The sequence below is a fragment of the Peromyscus leucopus genome, chromosome 5, assembly GCF_004664715.2.
Source record: "Peromyscus leucopus breed LL Stock chromosome 5, UCI_PerLeu_2.1, whole genome shotgun sequence".
Classification (NCBI taxonomy): Eukaryota; Metazoa; Chordata; class Mammalia; order Rodentia; family Cricetidae; genus Peromyscus; species Peromyscus leucopus.
In genome coordinates this window covers 30,212,403-30,234,471 of record NC_051067.1, presented here as the reverse complement: position 1 = coordinate 30,234,471, position 22,069 = coordinate 30,212,403, and the positions used below count along the sequence as shown (strand labels likewise).

The following is a 22,069-nucleotide window of genomic DNA, read 5'->3' as shown; positions in this document are numbered from 1 at the left end:
CTTTCTGGACAGTGAGATATGTCTGCTCCTGGCAGCACCGATTTACTTCAGAGAGGAGGATGGGCATCAAAGACACTCCATATGGAGTTTATCTTCACCTTGACAAAAATAGCCATTTGGGCAAGAAACTGTTCTTGCCTGGGCTGCTTGATCGACTGGACATGCAGGACCCATAAGAAGATGACCACTAAACTTTGCTTGACAAAATGGTCCTTCAGGTTCCTGCTTCGCAGAGGAAACTGCCAGACATTCTACAGGATACTGAGAAAAGTAACTGAGACACTCTAGCCCTGTGGGCTGAAGACAGATGCCCCAACTTTAAAAGGAACATTAGGTGACTGTCCAGGCTGCCAGCTGTCTCTGTCTACCCTGCAAGACTCCCGAAAGTTGCTTGTATCCTTCTCCCATTTCTCAGGCAATAATACTATGTCCTTCTGAGGTCTTTGATGTAGTTGAAGCTAGATACAATTTTCCTTAGTTATGATAAAAGATAAATTAGATATGAAACCTTAGACTCACAAATATAAAATAGATAGGATATCTTCTTTAATTTTGCCAAATAGACTAGTTATTATAAATAGACTAGATATTATAACTGTAATTCTTGCTTGATAATTGTTTTGTTATCTGTAATTTTACTATGTAAAAGTTAAAACCTTCCTTTTTAAAAAAAAGGGGGGGGAGTGCTGTGGGATGTTCTGTATGGCAAATGTGTTGCTCTGATTGGTTAATAAATAAAACACTGATTGGCCAGTAGCCAGGCAGGAAGTATAGACGGGACAAAGAGAAGAGAATTGGGGGAAGTGAAAGGCTGAGGAGAGAGACCTGCTGGCCGCCGCCATGACAAGCGAGATGTAAGGTACCGGTAAGCCACGAGCCACATGGCTACTTATAGATTAATAGAAATGGGTTAATTTAAGATATAAGAACAGTTAACAAGAACCCTGAGCCTTTAGGCCAAACAGTTTAAATAATATAAGTGTCTGTGTGTTTATTTTGTAAGTGGGCTGTTGGACTGCGGGGGCTTGGCGGGACCTAGAGAGAAGCTCTCCAGCTACAGAGAATACCATTCAGCTTCTAGTCCCCAGTGGAGAGCAGCTTGCCCAGCCCGTTCTTGTTACTGATGCTGCTGTACTCTGGTCATGCATGAGCCCACAGGTTCTGAGGCACCGGATACCTGCAGCTCTGTTACAAATGAAGACTATCTCCAGGTCAGGGTTCACAGGCAGCCCTGACTGTGCTGGGGAGTAAAGTAAAAGTGCCATATCCCACCTCTGGATACAAGGAAAATGTAGCAGAAAGATCACACCACCACTCCTTGAATTGGAAAAGATGTCACTGAGTAGGAAGCCAGAAAGCCAACACACACACACACACACACACACACACACACACACACACACACACACACACCAAACAAACAAACAAACCCCAAAACAGGTGGAAACTTTTTTCTGTGTTGTTATTTTGTTGTTGTTTATTTGCTTGTTTTGTTTTTGTTTTTGGAGACAAGGTCTCCTTAGTACAGGCTGGTCTTGAACTTGTAACCCTCCTGTTTCAGCTTCCTAGTATATATAACCTGGGATATCAGGCTAGCACCATCATATGCAGTTTCTGATCTATTTGAAAAGGGCCATTGCAGGACACTAGGAATGAAAGCAAAGGGCTTGGGAAGGGGCCTTGGGGAGGTCAAAATCACAGATGGGCTGGCAGCAGCACAAACCACAGCAGCCTGGAAACAGACCATTCACCTACAATGCTCAACAGCTCCCTTCTCCAGCTTCGCCAGCTACAGCTCTGGTTCCAAGACTTTCCGCCTTCTAAGGGAGGTCCTTGGCCTTGTAGCATTTAGTTTTAATTAACTATTGTGGACCTATAGATCCTTTTCACAGTTTCCCCCAGTGATGACATCTGGCAAGGGTCTTACCATGGAGTGTCATGGAGAGGACAGCAAAGAATGCGTCCCTCAACACAAAGATTGTTTTTATAGTCGCAGCCATTTCCCCCTCCTAAATCCTGGCAACCACTATTCTGATTCCCCGTTCCTGTAATCTGCTCTTTCAGGAATCATGAAGTAAATAACTTTTGGAGACTGGCCGCTCTTTGGGAAATTCCCTGCGGACTGGAGCTGGGTGTATTCAAGGCCCATTCCTTTTTTGATTGCCTAGTACTATGCTGTTGGCGTTTAGTTCTGTTTTACCCGGATATATGCAGAGGCTGTATGTGATAAAGTACAAAGCAGAAGGGAGCCTCTACCCTTCTCCCAGTACAGGCTTCCTGCCAGTCTCCCTCAGCAAGGAGCCAAACCTGTCCTGCCCACAACCACTGGAGCCCAGCCAGCGCGAGCGCGGGGGGGCGGGCATAACAGGACAGGGAGACTTGGGGAGGGAAGCTGAAGTCCCGCGATCTCGCACTGACAGGCCCGAGTTGTGGGTGGGCTATTGCTCACAGGCCGCCAGAGGACAGTGTGAGGGCGGGGCGAGGGGCGGAGCCCAAGGGGGAAGCAGCCCTGGGTCCCAGTACGCAGCCGTGGTGCCTGCAGGCAAGCTTTAGGCGTTCAAGCCCAGGAATCTGGTGGTGTCACGGTGCACAGTGCTCCCTGCTGAAGGCCAAGGTGAGAGTCAGTTCACTGCTTCCCCAGGGAGGGGGGAAGGCCTTCCTGCAAGCGACCTTGGGGATTGGGGGAATGCAGAACGGAAGGGGCCCCTTCTGGGTTTTAGCTTGCGAATTAGACCATGGACCCGTGTCCCGTGTCCCGGAGGTTCCTCGCACCTTGAGCCTTTCTTAAAATATCAGCCCACGTTACCACATTAGGCCCAGGTCCTGCTTAATACAAACGGTTGCATTTTGTCAGCCCACTTGTTAGAGAGCAGCTGCGGGTCTCTGCATATTTATTACCAAAGGGTAAAAGTCAAAGAGGAGCCCAGAGCCGAGTTTCTACACCGGTGCCTTCCCTTACCCTGGTGCCTTCAAGCAACTGCGGAAGACTCTGCCTTCAAGGACTGGCTTCTGTAACTATTAATGTGAAATTATAGGTTTCAGTAACCTCTAATCTCTGGAAATCTCAATCAGAGAGATATAGAAAACTGAACTTGTGTGAATCATAGAAACCTCTAGTAGAGTGAAATACAGATGGGGGCGGGTAACCTAAGTGATCACAGAAAGCAGGCAGGCAATGATGTCGCTACAGGATGACATGTTAGCTGTTAGAATGACCAACATAGAGCCTGCCTGTGTAGAAGAAAGAGGCACAGTAAATGATACCATGAAAAATCAAAATAGCTGCTGGGTGTTAAGAAAATTATTTTTACCTCTAAATATCAGAGCTCATTTCACATGACTTGTTGGTTAACAACCACAGCCTCCCACCAAAAACAAAACAGCAGCAGAAACAAAACACCTGGGTAACTTGCAGTGTCCACCTAAGGAGAGCTATTAACTCGTCTCTATGCCTGAGGGTAAAGAGCCTGTGACAGGAGACTTTGTTTCTTCCCATTTCTTACTCTAAGAGAGTAGGGGAGCTGAGTAAGAGGAAATTCAACTCTGATGCCCACACCCGCCCTCCATTTACTGTAAATGTGGAAACTGGGCTGACGGTACGCTAGGTGTGTAAACTGGGCTGACCATACACTAGGTGTGTAAACTGGGCTGACGGTACGCTAGGGGTGGAAACTGGGCTGACGGTACACTAGGTGTGTAAACTGGGCTGACCGTACACTAGGGGTGGAAACTGGGCTGATGGTACACTAGGTGTGTAAACTGGGCTGACCGTACACTAGGTGTGTAAACTGGGCTGATGGTACGCTAGGTGTGTAAACTGGGCTGACCGTACACTAGGGGTGGAAACTGGGCTGATGGTACGCTAGGTGTGGAAACTGGGCTGACCGTACACTAGGTGTGTAAACTGGGCTGATGGTACGCTAGGTGTGTAAACTGGGCTGACCGTACACTAGGGGTGGAAACTGGGCTGACGGTACACTAGGTGTGTAAACTGGGCTGACCGTACACTAGGGGTGGAAACTGGGCTGACGGTACGCTAGGTGTGTAAACTGGGCTGACCGTACACTAGGGGTGGAAACTGGGCTGACGGTACACTAGGTGTGTTAACTGGGCTGACGGTACACTAGGGGTGTAAACTGGGCTGACCGTACACTAGGTGTGTAAACTGGGCTGACGGTACACTAGGTGTGGAAACTGAGCTGACGGTACACTAGGTGTGTAAACTGGGCTGACGGTACACTAGGTGTGTAAACTGGGCTGACCGTACACTAGGTGTGTAAACTGGGCTGACCGTACACTAGGTGTGTAAACTGGGCTGACCGTACACTAGGTGTGTAAACTGGGCTGACCGTACACTAGGTGTGTAAACTGGGCTGACCGTACACTAGGTGTGTAAACTGGGCTGACCGTACACTAGGGGTGGTGAGGCAAGGGGAGCTGCAGAGAGAGAACAGTGTGTCTGGGGCGCTGCAAAGTCTCAACTAAGGCGGCTCTGGTCCCTCACTTGGGGAATCTCAGGATGTATTTTGCTCATCTGCAGTGGCCTTGGGAACCTCTGAAAATGTGGATCAGGCCATGGGGCTCTCTGCCTAAGGTCTTCGTTAATCTTAGGATAAAATCTTCACCCTGCCCTGTTCACTTGGTTATTCCCCATCCAGCTCCCTGGCTGCATCCCTGACCACTCACTTCAAACCACAGCCCAACTAAATAACCTTTCTTGCTGTTTCTGGAACTCTCCAGGTCAGTTCTTACTGGGTCCTTACTTGATCCAGCCCGCCTGCCTGGACTTCTCTCTCGCTCCAGGTTTTTGCATGGCTGGCTCCATACCACCATTTGTTCTGCCTCTGTTCTGACACCCCTTCTTGTAATGGAGCAGACAGAGGAAATGTGGACTTGTGGTGTCCATGTCATGTTTAGTGACTCTGAGATATGAGAAAGTCATCTGATTAGTGCTCTGCCAGAGATGAAGCTTTTGATCTGCTCTGTAAACATGCAGTGTGAACCCTGGGAGGAACTTTGACCTCCTGTCTTAAGGACCATCCTTTCCACAAGGCATTATAAGGAGGGGGACCCTTAGCACTCTCAGCTCACAAGAATTTAACTTGCAAATAGTACTCATCAGAAAAGAAAATACTTGGCACTGACTTCCCAGGACATCAAGGTCAATTCTGACTTTGAAAAGGTCAGACTGTACCCTGGGGAAGATGTCACCCAGCATGGAACTTTCCACCCACTGACCCAGCATAACCCTTGGTACCTACCAAAAGCCCTCAGCACCTAGCATGCGACCACTATCACCAAACGAGGGTTTAAGACAGAGAAATCACCTCCATTTTCCTCAAGGCGGTCCTTGAATAAATAAATCCATCCTCCCACCAGTCCTGTAGCATGTAATATGAACATGGTAACACGGATTGGTTTTCTATTGAATGCGGCAAACATCTTTCATCCCAGTAAAGTATTTCTTCAGGGTATCACTGCTGCCATCATCACCAGCAATTTCCACTGGTTGAGGCTGATCTTGAACTCCTGATCCAGGATTACTAGCATATTCTACCATACCCCAAGCCCTGCTCAGATCCTACTTTTGATTCTTTTGAGCGGATAATCAGAAGTGAAACTAGAGGAGAACATAGTGATTTCCTGTTTAATTTTTAAGGAGCCTCTCAGTTGCCTTCCATAGAAGCTGCACCATTTTACACCTTACCAACACTGAAACAGTCTCTTTACCTGCCACCAAGTCTTGCTATTCGATTTTAGCCATAATATTTCCCCAATGACTACTATGCCTTTCCACATCCTTAAAGCTTGTTTATATAACTTTGGGGTAAAGTCTGGTCATGTCTTTACCCATTTCTGAGTTGGACTGTTTGGTTTTTCCCTTTTAACTGAGTGTTTTGTTTTTTTCCTGTCAATATCAGGAAATATTATACATTAGTTACTTTTCTGTCACTGTGACAAAACACCACAATCAAGGTGACTCAAAGAACAGAGTCTATTGTGGCCCATGGCTTCAGGGGATTAAGAGTCTAGGATGACAAGGGAACATAGCAGCAAGCAGCAGGCATGATGACATCAGCAGGGACCTGACAGTTCACATCTTCAATCACAAGCAGGATGCAAAGTGCATGAACCTAAGTGGGGCAAGGCGATCTAATCCCAAAGCCTGCCCCAGTGTTTACTCCTCCAGCAGGGCTGCACCCCCCTCCCCCAACCTCTCCAAACAGCATCACCAAATGCAAACCATTCAAACCAATGCATCCTCCCTCCAGAAAGCTGTTTTGGAGAGGGCCAGCCAAGAGTGATGACACAAGCCTCCTTGTCTCTACAGCCCATTAGGGAGAACATTTTATCCAAAATCTTTTGCTGAAGAGGAGGGTGCTGAAGATTAAACTCCAGGCCTTGCACATGCTAAGCACATGTCCTACCACTGATCTTCTCCCAAGGTCCCCTAGAATCCTATTACATTATAGCCACCATCTTTATGTGCCCTCTTTCTTACTTCTCTGGGCCACCCTGTAACTCTAGATGGAAGACTGAAGCACCCAACTGGCCTTATTTATAGTTGAGAAAAAGGCCCAGTAATGCACAGTGACACCACCCCCTTGACTTGCCCAGTACCCTTCATCTTATCAGCCTCACTAGCTAAAAGGGAAGTCTTGGGATGCAGGAAGGCTGCCTCACCCTCTGAGAAGCCTGTGTTCAGATGTGTTTGTGAAGCAGCCACTGCGAGGCCTACACTTGGTATCCTGACCTCAGCCCTATCTTCCATTCCTCCTCTGAGTTTATTTTCTCTTCCAGAGTGTTGCAGTCACCAAGAAGAGAGACAGTTCTGAAACTTTGGACTACTCTTCCAAATCAGAGAATCCATCCCCTCCAGCATGGCAGGTAATGACCTGTTATGGAGATGTAAGACATTTAGCCAGAAATTCTATCATTTGTTATTAAAAATCCTAAGCAACCTAGATGCATATATGAACCTTCTTGGTTTATGACATGGATCACTGCATGTAATTATTTTCTTTCATATTTTTACTTTTTCCATTTCAACCTCCTCCAGAAAAAGTGGGATGCACGGCTATCCTGTCATTGTCCAGAAACCATCCTTGGGACAAAAAGTTCCCTAAAAAGGGGAGCTGAGGAAATGGGCTTCTATTTTAGACCAAGGTTTGATTCCATCTTTACCTTTCCCCTCCTTCTGCAGTACTGGGGACCAAACTCAGCATCACATGCACCAGAAACACGTGTTCTATCACTGCACCAACCTCCAGTGCCTCTGTGTGTGTTTATTATATACATGAACACATCAGAGACACATATGTAATTTTACAACTCATTATTTTTTTTTTTTTTTTTTTTTTTTTTTTTGGTTTTTTGAGACAGGGTTTCTCTGTGTAGCTTTGCGCCTTTCCTGGAACTCACTTGGTAGCCCAGGCTGGCCTCGAACTCACAGAGATCCGCCTGGCTCTGCCTCCCGAGTGCTGGGATTAAAGGCGTGCGCCACCACCGCCCGGCAAACTCATTATTTTTTACTCAGTAATATATAACATTGTAATTCTTTCACTTCAAACATGTAGATTTACCTTATTGTACATGTTATGGTATAGATTTGGGTTTTTCCTTTGCTTTTACAATATTTGTTTGTACATGCCAAAAAAGCACTCTACTGAGCTATATTCTGTCCCTTTCCCTGGCTTTGGATTTTTCACCCTTGGTACTACTGATTTGAGATAGGATCAGTCTTACAGGTGCCATCTTATAGTGTATTTAGCACTATCTCTGAGCTGTGCCCATTAGATGCCAGAAGCACCCCTTCCACTACTAGTTATGGCAGTTAGAAACATCCACACCTTTGACAGCGGTGCCCGTGACTGGTAATGCTGCCCCAATTGAGAAACAGTGATGTAGGTATTTCATTTATATCCATTCTCTTGGCAAGCCTTCAAAGTACAGTTCCTTTATAGCACTGTAGCATTAGAAAGTGAAGTAAAACCTAATAAGTAACCCAACACGTGGAATTCAACCTTTACACTCAGATGAATGCCCTGAAACTGTTTGCTTCAAACTAACATGTGTTTTCTATTCAGGGTCCTAGACTAGAAAGTTCAAACCAAGAGTTTAACATCTTAGTGCCAGAGAGATTGCCAGTAAAGTGCTTGCCAAACACACATGAGACCTGAGTTCAGATTCCTAATACCCACACAAAAGCCGGGCACAGGAGCACTCATCTGTAACCCAGCATGCAGACAGAGGCATTCCTGGAGCTCTCTGTCCAGCCACTCTAGCCAAATCAGTTCAATGAGAGACTATCTCAAAAAGTAAGGTAGAAAGCCACTGAAGAAGACACCTGACACAGACCTCTGGCCTCTATAATGTAGGTGTACTTACATTGACATGCACCCGTACACACACAAGAGTTTTACTATGCGTGCTCATGTGTGTGTGTGTGTGTGTGTGTGTGTATGTGTGTGTGTGTGTGTGTACACAAGCACACTTGCATATGCAGGTGCACTTCCATGTGTGTGCACATGAGAAGGCCGAAGGTTGACACTGGATATCTTCCTCACTCATTCTCCACCTGATTTTTAAAATTCTCTTATTATATATATGAGTGTTTGCATGTATGTCTGTGTACCACATGCATGTCTTGCATCCAGAGGTCAGAAGAGGGCATTGGATCTTCTGCAACTACAGTTACAGATGATTGTGAACTGCCAGTGTAGGTGTTGAGAATTGAACCCAGGTCCTCTGGAAGAGCTCCTCTGAACCATCTCTTCAGTCCCCTCAACCTTATTTTTTAAATACAGGGTCTGTAATGGAATCTGCAGCACCGTGATTGACCTAGTCTGGCTAGCCTCTGAGCTCCCAGTATTCTCTTATCTCTACCCACCCCCTACTAAGTACTAGTATTACAGACATGTGCTGACACCCTTGGGTGAGTGCTAGGAACCAAATTCAGGTCCTTATGCTTATTTATGACAGAAACAGTGCCTTCATGGCCTGCTCTTAGAATCTTCTTATATCAATGTCACCACCAAAAGAGGTTCCACATGGCTCTGTCTCCCTCAAGACACCAGGGTCTGCTTCATCCTACTTTATTTAAATGTCAGGTGTCCATGGACCTGGGGGAGGTGGAAGCAGAATACACCAGTCACAGGAGGTTAATTCCTTTTATTTTTTGTTTTGTTTTGTTTTCTGTTACAGAGAAAGGCTAAAAACTTGTCATAAAGGCTATCCAAACTGAGCAGGCTTTTAAAAGATTTTAGTTGTATGTTTTCTAAGGAGACATGGTTTAGTTCATTGTATTTGTGAGTAAAGGTTGACTATCTCAATCCAAAGATACAATTTTGAGCACATGATTACCAGATCTCCAGAGTCAAAAAGATTGGGTTCATGAGCATTTACAATTTTGAATTTTAAAGTTTGAGGTGTTTGACTTATAAAGTCTATACAAATTTTGCAAAGTCTGAAAAAGCCAAATTCCAAGTCATTTCTGGTCCCAAGCATTTAAAAAATAGTAGCTACTCAATTTGTATTAGTAAGCCCAAGTTACAGCACACTATAATAGTACTAAAATATTATTTTATCACCCATTTAAACGGTTGCTGGTTCCTTTGTTCCAATGCAGTGATATACCTATCCATCACTTTCACCCTAGTCTGCACTGAGTTTTGACAAAAAGATGTGCTCTTCAAAGGAAACATCTCTTCCCCTGGTACAGGTAAGAAAGTGCTCATCATCTATGCACACCAAGAACCCAAGTCCTTAAATGGGTCCCTGAAGAAAGTGGCTGTTGAAGAACTGAGCAAGCAGGGATGTACAGTCACTGTGTCTGACTTGTATGCCATGAACTTTGAGCCAAGGGCCACAAGAAATGATATCACTGGTGAGTCTAGGCTTAAATCATATGTCTTAAAATTTTCTGTGTTTTATAATTTTTTTTTATTTTATATGCATTGGTATTTTGCATGCATGTATGTCTGTGTGAATGTGTCAGATATTGGAGTTACAGACAGTTGTGAGCTGCCATGTGAATGCTGGGAATTGAACTTAGGACTTCTGGAAGAGCAGTCAGTGCTCTTAACCACTGAGCCATCTCTCCAGCCCCCATATTTTATAATTTTTTAAAATGTCAACAATATCTAACTGTTGTTCCGTGACCTCAAGTCTCAAGTCAAGAGTCCATGGTGCCAGTCTCTGTCATTCCTGTCCCCCAGCAACCCAATTCCTCTGCTCCCAACATAGCGAGGTTTCTTTTAAAAGAAAGATTATTCTATTTAATTATGTGTATGTCTATGTGAGGGTAGGTGCAGATGCATGTGGTTGTCTGTAGAGGCCAGAAGTGAGCATTGGATACCCTGGAGCTAGAGTTACAGGCAGTTGTGAGCCTCTGGACATTGGTGCTAAGATTTGAATCTGGGTCCTCTATAGAGCAGTATGTGCTACCTCTCCAGCCCCATTTTCTGTATTTTCAGAGATATCTGCGCTATGCAAGCAAGTATGAGGGTTGCATTAGTCAGCTTCTTCACCTCTCATAGAATACTTAACCAACTTGAGGAGAGATTTATCTGGGCTTGCAGTTCTAGGACAGTGGCTGGATCCACTTGGATCATTGCTGCAATGGCTTCTAAGTACCTGGGAACCTGAGCACAATGAAACTAATTCTGGGGAAATAGCTTCCTAGGATTTGAACATTTTCAGTAAGATCAGGCAGTAGGCGAGCCTGCAGGGCATTGTCTTAATTAGTGATTGAGGGGGAGGGCCCAGCCTGTGTGGGTTGGGCCACTCCTGTGCTGGTGATCCTGGGTTCTATAAGAAAGCAAGCTGAGCAAGCCATAAGGAGGAAGCCATTGATCAGCACCCCTCCATGGCCTCTGCATCAGCTCCTGGCTCCAGGTTCCTGCCCTGTTTGAGTTCCTGTCCTGATTTCCTCCAATGCTGAAGAGTGATGTGGAAGTATAAGCCAAATAAACCCTTTCCTCCCCAAGTTGCTTTGGTCATGGTGTTTCATCATAGCAGTAGTTATCCTAACTAAGGCAGAGTTTAGTACCAGGAGTGGGGTACTGCTGTGACAGACCTAACCATGTTGTTTGGGGGAAGATTGTGAAAGGGCTTTGGAACTTTGGGTGAGCAAAGCCATCGAGTAGTTGAAGCTTGGTGAGATGTTCTGTAGGAGCTTGGAAAAAAAGAATGTTAAGAGAAATGCAGACAATGGAGACCTGGGTTGTGAAGTTCCACAGGGAAGTTTGAGAGTTGCTAAAAGACTATTGGGGCCATTGCATATTTACTATTTTGAATTAAGATTCTGTAGTTTTGGTCAGCTGGGGCTGAAGACTCAGCCATGATTAACAAGAGACCAGTACCATTAAAGTGAAGCCTTTACTTCACTGGGTGTCTTAGTCACTGCTCTATTGCTGTGAAGAGACACCAAAGCAACTCTTATGAAAGAAAGCATTTAATTGAGGCCTTGCTTACAGTTTCAGAGGGTTAGTCTGCCATCATCATGGCAGGGAACATGGTGGCATGCATGGGGGCAGTACCATGCCTGACCAAAACTACAGAAGGAACTGTAACAAGGGAACTGGGAACTGGGACAAGCTGGGGACTGAGAAATTGAATTCTTCCTTCCTAGGTGCCCTCTCTAATCCTGAAGTCTTCAGATATGGGATAGAGACCTATGAGGCCTACAAGAAGACAGCTTTGACCAGTGACATACTTGAGGAGCAGAGAAAGGTGCAAGAAGCTGATCTAGTGATATTTCAGGTTTGTTGTTTCCTCAGATTACTGAGTAAGTTCATCCTATGAACAAACACTTGAACATTACATTTGGAACTAGTGATTTTTTTTTAACACATGTACATGGCTACTTGAAATACCTTTCCTAGTTACAACCCTAGTTAGAATACTTTCCTACTTTGATAAAGAGATCCTTATAGTCTGTGTTAATCAAACCTCTGACTCCCTAAGTCAGTATGAATCAAGAATGTACGCATTGGCCCAGTAGTCCCAAAAGCATCTGAATCATGCCAGTCTTTCTGCTTTTATCCTCCCAAAGCCCCTGCCCCAGACATGCCAGCTAGCTGGGAACCAGCTTTCTCTGCACAGTTGTTTATCAAGGCAGTTTAGCCAACTCCTGCATTAAATGCCCTGACCACTGACAGGACAACCTCTCACTAGTTACTACCTACACACACACACACACACACACACACACATACACACACACACACACACACACACACACACACACACACCACAGACTGGTGTATATATCCCAAGAAGGAGAAGCCACTACAGAAGGAACTAGCCCCACAGACTGACTTCCAGAAGTACTAACTCCATCTGACCACTCCTGCCAGCATTGGACAGGGTGCAGTTAACCTGGGCCTGTAATATGCACAGTCAGATAAGTGTGTGATTCTGAAGAGTTGCTGCACTGATGAAAATCCAAGTCAAACTCAACAGGAACTGCGGCTGAGTATATAAAGGCTCTGCTCACCTGAGTCCTCTGAGCAAGAACAGTCATGGCAGCACTTCTGGGGTGCTCTGCTCTCCCCAGATTTCCATCATTTGAGGACTTCACTGACTGAAAGTCTCTGTTTTAATTTGGGTTACTATTGCTGTGATAAAACACCATGACCAAAAGCCAAGTTGGGAAGGAAAGGGTTTATTTGACTTACACTTCCACATTCATAGGCCACCATGGAAGGAAGCCAGGACAGAAACTCAAATAGGGTGAGAATCTGGAGGCAGGACATGATGCACAGGCCACAGAGCATTGCTTCCTGGCTTGCTCAGCCTGCTTCCTTACAGAACCCAGGACCACCAGCCCAGGGGTGGCACCACCCACAATGGCTGAACCCTCCCACATCAATCACTAGTTAAGAAAATGCTCTATAGGCTTGCCTGCAGCATGATCTTATGGAGGCATTTTCTTAATTGGGCTCCCTCCTCTCGGATGACTTTAGTTTGTATCAGGCTGACATAAAACTATCCAGCACACATCCTCACTGTCTACTTTGTGGCTAGCATAAGGAACTGTCATCGGGAGACCATCACTGGAACAGCAACTGGACCATGTTGTGCCCACTGAGCAGATCCTATAGGCTACCTTTGCCTGCTGGGTGCCCTGAAAGGAGAGGTCAGTGGGACCTGTATGAATCCTGAGACAGAGCATAGTTTAGTTTCTTCTTCTTGTCTATCCCCAGTTCCCACTATACTGGTTCAGCGTTCCAGCAATCCTAAAAGGCTGGATGGATAGGGTGCTGTGCCAAGGGTTTGCCTTCGACATCCCAGGCTTTTATGACTCTGGTTTTCTCAAGGTATGTTCTCTGGGGATAAGAATTGCTACAGATCCTTCCAGTGGGAGGAAGGAGAGGAAGGGGAGGGGGGAGAGGTGGGGAGGGAATCTATCAACTTACATTTCTAGTTTGCATCTTTGTATTAGGTAAGTAAATATTCATTAAGCACTTAATGTATGCATAGCACACTTCATGGATGATAAGTGCATCCTTTAAATTCACAGAGCTTTTTGATTATGGGGGATATGCATCTACACTAATTGTGGTGGTATTGTGTTCCCTGAAATATTATGCGCCCTAATAAACTTATCTGGGGTCAGAGACAAAACAGCCACAATGTTAAACTTAGAGGTTAGGCAATGGTAGCATATGCCTTCAATCTTAGCATTCCAGAGGCAGAAATCCATCTGTTCAAGGATACAGCGAAGCATGGTGACTCATGCCTTTAATCCCAGGGAATGATAGTAGAAAGTAGAAAGTTATATAAGGCATGAGGACCAGAAACTAGAAGCTTTTAGCTGGTTACAGTTTCAGGCTTTGGAGCAGCAGTTCAGCTGAAATTCATTCTGGATGAGGACTCAGAGGCTTCCAGTCTGAGGAAACAGGGTCAGCTGAGGAAATGACGAGGTGAGGTAGCTGTGGCTTGTTCTGCTTCTCTGACCTTCCAGCATTCACCCCAATAACTGGCCACAGGTTTGATTTTATTAATAAGACCCTCTAAGATTCCTTCTATAACTAATCTACACACAAGGAAAAGGAACTATGGGGCTAAGTACTGGGCAAGAGTGAAATGGGTAATGACATGGACAGTACCATTTTCAGCCCCAACCTCAGGGTACTGTCTCTGTGACAGTGCTGTGAGATGTTCTGTATGGCAGATGTGTTAATAAATAAAACACTGATTGGCCAATAGCCAGATAGGAAGTATAGGTAGGACTAACAGAGAGAAATAAGGGAACAGAAGGGAAGGGAGAGACTGCCTGCAGCTGCTGCCAGGACAAGGAAGATGTAAGGTACCAGTAAGCCATGAGCCATGTGGCAAAGTATAGATTAATAGAAATGAGCTAAATATAAGAGTAAGAGCTAGACAATGATAGGCCTGAGCAGTTTAAATAATATAAGCTTCTGAATGTTTATTTTTATAAGTGGGCTCAGGGACCCCTGGGGCTTGGCGGGACCCGGAGGGAAAACTCTCCAGCTACAGTGACACTCTGGCTGATTTTACACTTTTGGACTCCATATGCCCACCCTGGGTGGGGGGATAATCATACACCTCCTATATTTTAGGAGAGGGTGTGGAAAACCTGATAGGTACCATGCATTGTATCTGTAAATGTCTTACTGAGAGGACTTTCTACTAAGCAAATGGCTTTACATTCTAAAAGCTTCAAGAATGAAATGTTAAATGTATATGAGGAAAATGAGTCAAGTAACCAAGATACTGACCTTCACTGCATGGTCATCCTGTGTGGGCTTCACTTACCTCCCATCAGCCCTGTGGTCAGCAGTTCAGTTCTCACCGGGGTCTCTGAAACCTAGTTCCCTCCAGAAGTTTGATATTCACCTGTCCCTTTGCTGCCTGCTCTGTCCCCATCCCTGTTAGGCGATTAGCTGTCACCTTTAGATGGGACTGTGGGACATGGGGAGATTACATTTGTCTACCCTGGAAGGAACCTGACTTCAGACTCCCTTCCGACCTTCTAATCTGTAGACGTCCCGGGAGCACCGTTTCCTCTTCTGGCAGCCCCATGATGCATTTACTTTCTCCCTTGCCTGCAGGGTAAATTAGCCCTCCTTTCCTTAACCACGGGAGGTACCGCTGAGATGTACACAAAAGCTGGAGTCAGTGGAGATTTCCGGTACTTCCTATGGCCACTCCAGGTAAACGGGCCTTGTGAGCCTTCTCTGCTTTGCTGGTGCACTGGACACTCCCCCTCCCTACTGCACCTTATATACACATATGCCTTGTAAGCTTGACACTCCATTTGACTCGCAACTAGATAGAGGAAATATTTTATCCTTATTTTTTTAATTGGTAGCAGTTTAAAGCCTGGCTAAAAGGAAAGACATACAACTTTTAATAATGCTTGACCCAAAGTTAAGCCAAACCTGGTTAGCCTACTGTATGCTTTCTGGGGATTGTGATAGCCTTGAGGTGGCACCAGGTGTGTGGGTACCAGTGATGAGCAACACCAAGGCCTGGAGAGCCCTCCCCAGACTTACAATGCTCTATGAAGCTAGCACCATCTTAGCCTTGGTGAGAGGTACTACAGACCCTGTGATCTGGATGGCTTCACTTGGGCCTCTGAACACCCTGGAAGATGAATGGCTAAAGAATAACCATCTATTGAGGAGAAAGGCGATGTCAGAGGGAGTTCCAGCAGGCTAGGATGCCCATGAGTATGGAACTCCCCAGTGAGGGAAAGAGAACATGAGGCAGACTTCAGAGCAAAGACTCTTAGGAGACCTGGGAAGCAAAATGGATGTGCTCTTTCATATGGTGAGGAGGGATACCTGTCTAGATGAAAGGAAGGCTTGTACTTAATAACTGGAGTGATTGCTTTTGTGAATGTAGACATTATGAACAGAAGATGCAGGTATGAGTCTGTGGTATAGCAAATGTGTACACAAAGCCTTGAGTTTGAGCTCCAGCTCCTTATAAGCTAGTTGTGAGAGTACATACCCATAATCACCACTTGGGAGGTGGAGGCAGGAGGATCAGAAATTCAAAGTCATCCTTAGCTATACAAGTTTGAGGTCCATCTGAAATATAGGAGTCCTTGTCTCAAAATAATAAATAAAAATTAGGAATTGTCCCTTTTCTTCCTAGGTTCTCATTTCTTACACCCCATTTCTATTGAGATGTTGGCATTTTTATTTCATTATTTATTTATTTTGGTTTTTTCAAGATAGGGTTTCTCTGTGTAGCTTTGGAGCCTATCCTGGAACTCACTCTGTAACCCGGAGGGGGGGCGGGTATCAAACTCACAGAGATCTGCCTGCCTCTGTCTCCCGAGTGCGACCACTGCCCAGCAAGATGTTGGCATTTTTTAACTCATTTGTTAGCTCTCTCTCCTTTCTCTCTCCCCCCTCTTTCTCTCTCTCTGTTAGTGAAATTATTCTATTATATCTTTTCAAAAACAGTAAGAGTTTCCTTTATATAGATAGTATATAATTAAGTTCACTCTTTGCCTTGTTGTTTGCTCTCCTGTGTGTTGTGTGTCTGTGTGTGTGTGTGTGTGTGTGTGTGTGTGTGTGTGTGTGTGTGTGCACTTGCCCATGCATGCATGTGTGAATGCTACAGGCCAATGTCAGGTTTCTTCCTTGATCACTTTCCACCTTATTTTTTGAGATCACATCTCCCACTGATCCTGGTACTTGCTGATTTGACTGGACTGGATGGCCAGGGAGCCCTGGGATCTGCCTATCTTTGCCCCCCCCCCCACATATACTGGGGTTACAGACCCAGCTTTTTATGATTAGAGTTCAGAACTCAGGGCCTTATCCTTGCACAGCAAACATCTGACCATCTGAGCTGTCTCCCTAGCCCACTGTTACCATTTTAAATTTAATAATCTAAAAGTTCCTTTTGTATTTATGAAGGCTGTTGGTTGCCCCTCTCTCTTTTTCACTCAGTCCATTTGCTGAATTCTCCTACTGATGATAATTAATGTTTTAAATTTTTATTTAATTTTTAAAAATTACATTATTTATTGTGGCAGAGGAGAGCAGGGGCTCCATGCCACAGCATCCACATGGAGATTAGAGAATGACTTTCAGGAGTTGGTTCTCTCCATGGGGGTCCTGAGGATCAAACTTAGGTCATCAGGCTTGGCAGCCTATGCCCTTAGCCACTGAGACATCTTACCAGCCCCAAAAATTATTTTTTGAAAAAGATTTGTTTTTATGTGTTTGAGTGTTCTGCTTGCATACATGTTATATATCACATGTGTGCAGTGCCCACAGAGGGCAGAAGAGAGTATTTGAGTCTCTGGGACTGGAGTTACAGACAGCTGTGAATTGCCATGTAGGTGCTGGTAACCAAACTCTGACTACCAGCAAGAGCATCAAGTGCTCTTAACTGCTGAACTATTTCTCCAGCCCCCAACAGTGGATTTTTAAGAGCTGATTTCCAATAAATAAAATCATGTCGTCTAGCAGAAAGTAATATAACAACATGTATGTAGGCTTTTTGTCCTCTAACTCCACCTGACAGGGAATGCTTGGATGAGGGTGTAAGTTTTGAAGAGCTTAGTGCAGAAGACCAAGTGTGCTGTTTCTAGGGAGAAACTAGGCTCTTTTTGAAAGATGACTACAATTAGTGGGTTAGTGCTGCTCCATGAAGGGCAATTACCCTGTGAGCTTCCTTCTCTGAAGGCTACCCATTCTCATACATGTCACTGACTAAGCTTAAATCTTGTTTTAGAAACATGTACTTTACCTAGTTTATAACAACATATAGTAGAAGAAAGGTAAACAATATAAAAAATTTAAAATCCACTTAATCTACACCACCAGAAAGAATTATTTGTAATTTATTTCCTAATGGCCTAGATAGATCCTTACATAAAAAATGTTTACTAGTTTATTATTGTTGTACATAAATGGTATACAAGAAATACTTTTTAAAATTTGTTTTGATTAATAATAATGGTCAACAACTTTCTATAGCAGTACATCATAGCTAAAATAACTTCTCTGTACATAGCATTCAATGTAGCAGAATTTGCCAAATCCATCAAAACTGTAATGTTTAGTGATGGACTCATTAGCCAAGTTCTTCTGCTTATGAAGTACTCTATCCTGCAGCTATCCAGAAATGGGTTGTAAATTTGTAGCATTTGTTTCATAATTTTTTGAAGGATTCCTCATGTCATTTCCCCTTCTTACTAATTTAACTGTGTGTACATAGCGTGTGGTTATGACCAGTTCTTTCCTTTCTGACTTCAGCATGGCGTATTACACTTCTGTGGATTTAAGGTCCTTGCCCCACAGATCAGTTTTGGTATTGACGTTTCATCAGAAGAAGAAAGAAAAGTGATGGTGGCATCATGGGCCCAGCGGCTGAAGAGCATCTGGAAGGAAGAGCCTATCCACTGCACACCCCCTTGGTACTTCCAAGAGTAACATTTTGTGCTCTGAGCACATCTAACAAGCAGCACACTGAGAGACCTAAAGTATGTGCAAAGAGAAGGTGGTACTGTACCCAGAGATGTGGTTAACAGTGCCCACCAATGAGTGTCTTCAGTTTCATGCACCTAGATCAGATATTTCAATAATCAGCTTGGTGCGCTGTATTAGTTCTGCCTGGTTGTTATTTACTCATTTTTCATTTCTTTAATGTCTCTCTAAAATCTTTCTTGCTACTCTCAACCTTCATAGTATAGTTTTCTGAACATGGAGGTGGATTTGTTTGTTGTTTCATTTTATTTAACCCATTGTAACTAATGTTTTAGTACTGAATTTGAATTTACTTCTGACTTTCTTTTTCTTTTGATTTGGGGGTTATTATGATGTTTTAGTTGAATAGCAGTCTAAGATTTTTTTATTATTAAGTAAGTACACTGAGGATTTTTTTTAATCATTTGATAGTATTCTACCACTGTTCACAGTGTTACATGAATAACACTGAATAATGACTCTGAAAAAATAGGCACAGATATATGGAGATATCTCTACTGAAGACAAGGCTGTTGCTAGCACCCAGGGCCTTTGTGAATTGCTGGACCCCAGAGTATTAGGAAGTAGGAATTCTTCTGCCCTGGTCCCACAGCTCCCCATTTCCACTATTGGATGAGAGGACAAGAATTCTGAATAGAGGGAACCTTGCTGTCATCCCAGGTTTCAGAAATCACTACACCTTGGGAGTTGATAACCTCAGCTTGGCCTCACATATCTAAGGACATTATTAATTCTGCCTCCCAAGCAGAAACACTAGCAGTTCCAGAGCTGAGACCTTACTCACATCTAATCAGCCATGTCACCTTGCTTAAATCCTTCATCACCAGGGCAGTGGGAATTACTGCTCTACAAACAAAAGGAAATGGCCACACCATTCCTTTAGGAGCACAGGGCCTTTGTGGGTTTGCAAAATCCTTGTCTGGTGGTAGCCATTGGCTGTGTCAGAGCAACAGCAGTTGGCAATTGAAGTTAAGGTGTCAGCTCACAAGAAGAAAAACTCTCTGATGGGTATATCTCATTCAAGCAAGGCTTACAAGAATACAGACTTCAGAATGTCTTTTGTTTATGCTGTGCTTTCACACTGTTGCTGCTACATACTTTTCTCTGGTATCTGATATAATGTATATGTATGTGGGGGGTCCCCCCACTACCTGCATTGTAGTGTGTTTATCTCATTAATACATCCTGATTTTCTGGGCATTTTTATCTGTGGGTTATTTAGAAGGTGATGCCTCCTTAAGCTGTATTGTGCATTTGATATCAATAATGTTAGCTTATACAGAGTTTTAATTAATACAAAGAAATGCTACACAAGTAAAGGACTATAAATTTTCCCTAAGAGCTATTTTAGATCACAGCTCAAGTTGACAAAGAAAAGTAGCTGAATTTCCTCAGCTGCCAAGATAGCTGTACACTATTAGCTGATATAAAGCTTTAAAGTAGCTTTGGATTAGAACAGGTGCCTTGCTAATGGTTTTTAAGATAAACTATTCCCAGGAAAAGCAGTCCAGTTTACAAGGACATAAGAGCTAGCTGTCTGATTTGCTGAACCAAGGTTAAAGGTGCAGAGCAATGTAATTGCTGTGCCAGTCTCTCTTGCTAGGTCTGGCTGATAACCTAGGACAGTGATTAACTCTGTTCTATTAACTGAGTTCCTAACCTCAGTTTTATAATATGGGTATGTAACCTGAAGACTCAAAGTTCAGCCAACTAACTGTTTTTATGTTGGGTCCTGAAATTGCACAGGTGACAAGGAGCAATTAACTGAGGTCTAGAAATAAAAACAGCTTTTGTTCAGATATACTGCAGGAGAAGATTTTCCAACTGGCCAGGGCTACAGACAATAATCTGACCTCATAGCCCCAAGGAAGAGTTGAAAGTTTCCTTTTTATGGGTCTAAAGTTTGACACAGGACAGAAAAATATATTTTAAGATTTAAAACGCTTTTTGTGTCACTATGCCTTGGAGAGTGTGGAATAAGTTTATATTAAAAGATTTAAGGTAATCCTAAATCAGAACCAGAGCATTTATGACATATTTCTCTCAATGTAAACACTCAGAATTTGAGAAAGCCCTGCATTTTACAACTGTTAGTCATAAAATATTAGTTTAAAATGTTTATTACACTCAGAAGTATAGAATGTAGTATTTCCTTATTTTTCTTAGACTCCTCAGTAGTTTAGTTTTATAACTCCTTTAAAATCCTTTATAAGACTACACCTCTCTATAACAAGAAATCCACGGAGTGTGTTTAAAGGGCAAAGGAATTTATTAAGGGGAAAAACTCACTGTACAGAACAGAATAGTCTCGAATTCTGGAATGCTGTTCCAGTCATCTGAGTCAGTCCCATATCCAAAACCACGAGGTAGAGAAGAGAGAACATATGTGCATCTCAGGTCTTAAGGGTCCCCAAAAGGCCACGCCCCAGGGTCATGGACTTCAAGGTCATAGGCAGGTAGAGCAGTTACCTGCTGCATCTCTAGGAGCAGTGCTTCAAGGTCATAGACAAAACATTTATGCACTACACCTCTCTAGATAGGTAACAATGGTTCTTTCTTTGCAGCTGCGTGTTACAGCTCACCAATCAGGGAGTTGACTGAAAAATAATGTTACTTCCTTGCTCTTTGACAAGTTATTTAGATTTATTGCTTGTGAGTTGTCAGGATGACTGTTTTTTTTAAATCATTTATTTAAGAAATGGAATGTGACCTTCAAATGTAACTCCTATATTGCCTGAAAGATTCTGTTGGGTATGTATAACTGTGAAGATCAAAGGGATTCAGATTCAACACGAGAGAATAAAGAGAAAAACAACCAGAATAGGTGTGAGTGTGTTGTTTTTCCTAACCCCCTGAGAAAAAGTCTTAGCTTTGCTGTGCTGTGGACTTCCCCTTTGAGTCCTGTCTGTAGCCTGGAAGCTGGTTCTTTGTGGGCTGTAGTACTTGGCTCTGTGGAGTTCTGTTCTCTGAGCAATTCTGAATAGAGTTGGGTAACAAGGAAGCATTGCTCAATGTAAGAAGTAGGAGGGGTTCTGGTGAAAATCCTAACAGCTCCAAGGGACAGAGATGCTGGCACAAGTCTCAAGGTGGAGAAAACAAGCCCCCCACCCCCTCAAAAAATGTCAAACTGCAGGGATCAGGAATAAGGTTGTTTGTGAGCAATTCAGTGATGGAGGTGAAATGGGATCCTTAGAGAAACCCATCTTGTACCACGAGGCCTTCCCAATGATGAGTCTACCAGGCCAACAGCTTTGCCCTTTAAAGTGTTATTCCACCTGGATTATACTAGTACTGAGCCCCCTTGCTGGGACAATAGTAATTGGCCCAGCACCACTAAGAGCTATCTAGAAAAAAAAAAAAAATCAAGGGCTTTTCTATGGCTGGTTCTCTGACCAGGCATTCCAATCACAGAGATCCTAAGGAAATACAGAGAAAGTGAAATTATTTAGGAAACTAACTGCTGTTTGGGTTTTGTTGTTGTTGTTATTTTGTTAGCAATACTAGTTATAATGGTGAGGGAAAGTATCTAAAATACATATGTATATATAATGGATGTTTAACATGCCAGGAACTGCTAACCTTTTCAG

The 22,069-nt window shown here is 43.8% G+C and overlaps 2 protein-coding genes across 4 annotated transcripts in view; one reads left to right on the top strand and one right to left on the bottom strand.

The window, feature by feature from the left end:
- Positions 1-22,069, bottom strand: part of LOC114701274 (serpin B6) — a 72,325-nt gene that overhangs the window by 42,563 nt on the left and 7,693 nt on the right. The window lies entirely within an intron of this gene.
- Nqo2 (N-ribosyldihydronicotinamide:quinone reductase 2) lies at positions 836-21,303 on the top strand. Of its 3 annotated transcripts, none has more exons than XM_037205835.1 (7): positions 836-859; positions 6,802-6,888; positions 9,722-9,886; positions 11,633-11,763; positions 13,209-13,322; positions 15,081-15,182; positions 18,252-21,303. In XM_037205835.1, the coding sequence occupies exons 2-7, from the start codon at positions 6,882-6,884 to the stop codon at positions 18,426-18,428; spliced, it is 696 nt and encodes a 231-aa protein (XP_037061730.1). In that variant the 5' UTR covers positions 836-859; positions 6,802-6,881; the 3' UTR covers positions 18,429-21,303. The 3 variants fall into 3 exon arrangements, with proteins under 3 accessions (XP_037061730.1, XP_037061729.1, XP_028737192.1); XM_037205834.1 differs by having other exon boundaries at positions 836-865; XM_028881359.2 differs by lacking the exon at positions 836-859 and adding an exon at positions 2,436-2,614.